Below are 5,324 nucleotides of genomic sequence, written 5' to 3'. Positions count from 1 at the left end.
CACGCATGGCCTTTCTGTAGTCGCCCTGCCGAGCATACTCGGTGAGCAGAGCATTCCATGACACGTCGCTTCGTTCAGGCAAGCCCAGCAGCACTGTCTCAGCAGCGTCCACTTCCCCACGGCTCGTGTAAGCTTGAACAAGGGACGAACCAACGTAGGGGTCATCCAGACCTTGCAACTTAACCACTTGACCAACGTCCCTGTGTGGCATTCCGTCGAACACCCTTCGTGCGTCCGCCAGGCGGCCACACTTGCAGTACATGTTGAGGAGCGAGTCGAGGAGAAACGTGTCCGGCTGCCGCGCGGAACGGAGCAGCCGCGCGTGGAGCTCCTGTCCGCAGCGGAGCGCTCGGCGGACGGCGCATTCCTGCAGCGCCGCTGCGTGGGACCGGAGCTCATCGGCTTGCGCGTCAGGGAGGGGGCGCGAATTGGGGTGGGAAGGAGAAGAATGCGCCGGCAGTCGCGTCGGCCGTGGAGAGGTGCCGGTCGGCGACGAGGGAGGAGCCCGGTGGTAGGAGAATGGGCCGTGGAAAAGAGCGAGGGAAGACATGAATTTGGCCTGCGAGAAGGCAAGAGTAGTGGGCAGTGACCACGAAGACGCCTACAGGCTACAGCTACAGGCAAAGAAATTGCCTATGTTTTGTTTTGTTTTGTTTTTTAGAGAGAAATGAATATGTTTGTTTTTCCTTTTAACCCCAATATACATTTCGCGCGTAAAAAAATCTGAGGTACGCCGGTTCTCGATCGTACGCATAGCAATTACTCGCTGCAGCACGACAAGTTTCTACACTATATGACAATTTTCACTCTAGAACATGACAAAATCTTACACAACATGGCAAATTTATCTGTTTTTCATGACAAATCTGGACGTTCGCTGGCAAATGCTAAAAAACTGACGTCTGATTTTTTAATATTTGTCTATACAAATAAAATTCTCAAATGCTACAAGGCGCTCATGGGCTTTCCTTTCAATGACGCACTACGGCACATGAGACATATATACACGCATCTTCACCCAAGGGTAAACATAGCATCAAATCAACGAACACTCACTACAAACAAAAATACTCCCTTCGTTCCTAAAATATGTCTATATACAGAGTATTTGTCTTTATAGAAATTTCAACAAGTGACTACATACAGCGCAAAAATGGATGAATCTACACTTTAAAATATATCTATATAAATCCGTATGTGATAGTCCATTCAAAATCTCTAAAAAGACAAATATTTAACAGAGGGAGTAGACGGCATCAGCACCATGCAAAGCTATTTTTGAAATTTCAAAATGCATTACTTAGATACTACTCCCCCCTAACCAAAATAGATGACTCAACTTTGTACCAAATTTAGTACAAAGTTGAGTCTAGTACAAAGTTGAGTCATCTAGAGTAGATCACGACAGCCACCTACAGGCAAAGTTTTGTTTTGTTTTCAGAGAGAAGGAAACTGCCTATGTTGATTGTTGAACCAACAGGAGACCAGAAATAACACAAATAAAAGTACTCTTGGATATTTGCTAGCTCTGGTACGACAAATAAACGCAAGGCACAATATCCATCCATAGTAATTACGAACTAAAAGGTAGCCAAGATTCATTAATTCAAGATGGTACCGTGGGACAACAGGAAAGGTACTCTTCTATGACAGAAGTCTTGGAAGCAAATCTACATGTTGAAAGTCTCTAATTGCATATAACAAGGAACATGATATAGCTCATGGCATCACGCGCCAAGTTAGGTTAGCTACCAGTTACTACTATATCCGTAGGCCTGCTGGAGTCGGACCGCAGGAACCCGCTTCAACTCATCGTCATCATCGAGCAGGAACCATACGAGATACTACTACTTCATGACATCATTAAGAGGCGGAAACCAAAACAACAACAGTCTTGCAGACTCCAGAAAGGCACTTGTCCAGTGAACTCTTCAAAACGACTCTCCTCAAGTAAGCATTAGTGAGTGATTTCCTTCTACCCATATCAAGCTGTTTCTTCCATCTCATCATCAGACTGTGGATTCTCCACCTCGCTACCACTGCTCATGCCATTGGTAGCAGCAGACGAGAAGTAATCCTTAACCGAGCTATCTTCAGCCTTGTACTTCACAAACTTCACAACTGCTGCGTCTTCATTTCCACAATCCTTCCTTTTCCTTATGCCGTTCGCCGTCACCTTCATGGACTGAGCGGCAGCCATGAAAGCATTATCAGCTGTCTCCATCTCCACGGCTTCTTCATCCTCCCCACCTTCTGTGTGCATACCCTCCTGGTGACTCTGCTTGTCAATGAAGAAAAGGCCAGCGTCTGAGTGACCCATCCTGCTCTGATAGTGATAGTCATTCTTGGCATCATCATGCATCAGCCTCTCCCTGATCCTTGAACAGTTCTCTCCAAACACTGTGAGCCCCTTGTCTTCAAGATCTACAAGCCACTCTGTGAAAAGAAACCATGTACAACTTCAGCACTGACTCTATACAACACAATAACAACCACCTATTGTTACTTAAAATCGACAGGATCATGTCAAATATGTACATACTCAGAAAAGCTTGAGGTGTGATAGCAACTGGTTTGCCGAGTTGGTCAGTGCCAGCCATTCTGGTGCCAGCTTGACGAGCAGCCCACCTAGCCAGGTAAACGGGAATATTTGAAGTTGAGAAGGCGTTGATAAACGACATTGCTCTCCCTTGATCTCCTTTGGCCCTATTATCAGGAATAAAGAAATTAGAAGAAATTTTCTTTCAACCAGACAAGTTTAGTTAACAACTATTTATCACCTGGCATCATTGATGGCATCAAGAGTTATAACCAATCTTGACACAAAAATAGGCAAAAGGGAACTATCAGCTTGATCAACTTCAGCTCCATTGAGGAATGAATAATCCACCAAGATCAAAGCATCATAAAGGACATCTCTCACCAAGATCTCATCATCAGCACTCTGAGTTATGCACCAAAAAACAAATTGCAACTTCAATAATACGTAAAAAAATAATAATGCCATCATCACAACTCAAATTGCATCAGGGGCGAACAACTAGTTCATTCTTATGAACGATATTGGCACAGTAAACGCAAGGAATTGAGGAAGGAGGCACTATACGAAGATAGACAAGTATTGTTCTATACTTAATTCAGTGGATCTGCAAACAAATGAAAATGCTGGCGAACTTAATTCATTAGCAAGGGACTGGCATGGCCTGCACAACAGTCTGTGGTCTAAAATAAGTAAACATGGTAGCAATTGAGCATTTTGTGAGACTGGAATAGCAAGGTTCACACTACACAGCATACACATACATATAGTGATGATGGTTCAAATAGAAGGGCAAAAGATCACCACAGATCAGACTTCATCCAGTTTACATCGCAAAGATGGTATGCAAATTCCATCCCAAGTAAGGCTCCTGGTGGATACAACGTGAAATACAGTAGTCCTAGTACTGTTCTCCTCACAAGTTTCCACAAGAAAGACCCCTGAGTCCAAGCACAATAGAAGTACAAAGGAACAAGTTGCACAGTTCATATCTCATGAAAGATAATGTATGGCAATTAGCTAACTAATACAACAGATAATGACAACGCCTAAGCAGCCCTCGTATTCTTTAATTCAAGGGATGAGCCTATTTGCTCATGGCTATTCCTAGGTATTTATGTTCCCTGCAACGACGTGATATATACTCTGAAAAGGAACACATACCAGTAGTGAATAAACAGGCAGCGGAGGGTTTACAAGCATGTTCAGCAGGACTCCTGCAAAATCCATCAGCAAAATGGTCATCCCGGTGGAGTCACTAAACCTGAAGCTGCAAGGAACAATAAGGGCATGGCCAGCATCAACTCACCGAAGAATTGCTGGTTCTGGAAGACCGAGATAGAGCTAACCGCCCAGATCCTTAGCTCCTTCTGCAGCTCAGAACGTGGCACCCCAGCCACACCCTGCACCTTGAGGCAGAGCCTGAGCAGGAAGGCCTCCGCCACCACCACACCGGCGAGGAAAGTGACAGTGCAGCCGTCCTTCATGAGCTCCCGCCTGGCCTCTTCCCCGACTAGCGGGAAAAGGACCTGGAACGGGCACCTGTCCCTCGAGTTGCGCACGCTCCACACCTTGACCAGCTCCCCGAAACCTGGCAAGAGCCTCCCAGCGTCGGCGTTGACCTCGCCGCCAGCGGGGCGGCTGCTGCAGATACTGATGTAGCTGAGGACAGCCTCGACGAGCGCCTCAATCTCCCTGCGGGGCTTGGCGGAGTGGAAGAGTTCGGAGACGACGGGGGCGAGGAGCGCAAGGGGCTTGGCGGCGGCAGGGGAGGAGGCAGTGAAGGCGGAGAGGAGGTGGAGAATGGAGCGGAGGTCGTCGGGGGCGTCGTGGAAGGTGAGCGCGGAGAAGAACCAGACGGCCTCGAGGGGAGGGTCCGGGTAGGTGGTGAGGACACGGGAGAAGAGGGAGCGGAAGTTGGTGAGGTCCGGGTCGGGGGCGGCGGAGACGGCGGCGAGGAAGCGGGACGTGGAGTCGCGGAGGAGGGACTCGAGGCTGGGGAAGAAGCTGGCGGACCCCATGGAGGGGAAGTCCACCAGGATGCCGGCGGCCATGCGGGAGGATTCGTTCGAATTGGAGCGGGAGAGAGCCGGTGGAGTTGAAACCCTAACCCTAGGTGAGGAGGTGAGTGAGGTCGAGGGGTTTGGTCGGGGTTTGGGTTCGGTTGCGGGCAAGTGAAGATCCAAAATGCTCGGGGCCGTGGGGGGTTTGAAGAAGAAAGATGAGATGAGAAGGGATCACACTGACAACCGGGCCAGTTAGGGCGTGTTTGGATCACAGAACGATGGAGTATTAAGATTAAGACACTTATTTTGAAACGGAGGAAGTACGTCATATCTAAACTTATCAAAATCTTGTCAAAAAAAACTACATTTGTCAAAATTTGATGAGCATTATGTGTCATCCTATTGATTTCTGACTTGCAGTTGTTTGATTGGTTCCATATGTTGTTAAATTGGTCAACACAACAGCAGAACAGTGGTTCCCTTCGTTCCTTTCTTCACATCGCAACGACCCCAACAAGCAGTCGTCCTCCACCTCTCGTAACAACAGGACCGCCAGGTTTGCCTGCATTGTTGCCGCCGTCGTCGCCAGCAATACATCGTCGCAGCATAGCCATGCAACATGGCCTCACGAAAATTGCCTCACAACATGGACGATATTGCAGAACTATAGGGTCAAAAATCGACTAGAGGGGGTTGAATAGGAGATCTTCCACGGAATAAATTATCTTGAAGATGCACAGTGAAAAAATAGCTAGACAGAAACTCAACAGGAATCTAAC

General features: G+C 47.6%; 1 protein-coding gene across 1 annotated transcript; it reads right to left on the bottom strand.

Moving 5' to 3' along the window:
- Nucleotides 1-1,541: 1,541 nt before the first annotated feature.
- LOC123070059 (uncharacterized) lies at nucleotides 1,542-4,731 on the bottom strand. Its single transcript, XM_044493074.1, has 5 exons — nucleotides 3,849-4,731; nucleotides 3,704-3,756; nucleotides 2,781-2,944; nucleotides 2,543-2,706; nucleotides 1,542-2,436 (listed from the first exon to the last, which is right to left on the bottom strand). The coding sequence occupies exons 1-5, from the start codon at nucleotides 4,591-4,593 to the stop codon at nucleotides 1,985-1,987; spliced, it is 1,578 nt and encodes a 525-aa protein (XP_044349009.1). The 5' UTR covers nucleotides 4,594-4,731; the 3' UTR covers nucleotides 1,542-1,984.
- Nucleotides 4,732-5,324: the final 593 nt, after the last annotated feature.

The sequence above is a fragment of the Triticum aestivum genome, chromosome 3B, assembly GCF_018294505.1.
Source record: "Triticum aestivum cultivar Chinese Spring chromosome 3B, IWGSC CS RefSeq v2.1, whole genome shotgun sequence".
NCBI lineage: Eukaryota > Viridiplantae > Streptophyta > Magnoliopsida > Poales > Poaceae > Triticum > Triticum aestivum.
The sequence above is the reverse complement of the archived record's forward strand: the minus strand, read 5'-3'. Positions and strand labels throughout refer to the sequence as shown.

Excerpts from the sequence above, each read along its gene's own strand:
- LOC123070059 (XM_044493074.1), bottom strand. The coding sequence starts at position 4,593 with ATGGCCGCCGGCATCCTGGTGGACTTCCCCTCCATGGGGTCCGCCAGC. Across the intron at positions 3,757-3,848 it reads CCAGAACCAGCAATTCTTCG|GAGTCCTGCTGAACATGCTT; the intron begins GTGAGTTGATGC and ends TGGATTTTGCAG. Across the intron at positions 2,945-3,703 it reads TGCCTGTTTATTCACTACTG|AGTGCTGATGATGAGATCTT; the intron begins GTATGTGTTCCT and ends TGCATAACTCAG.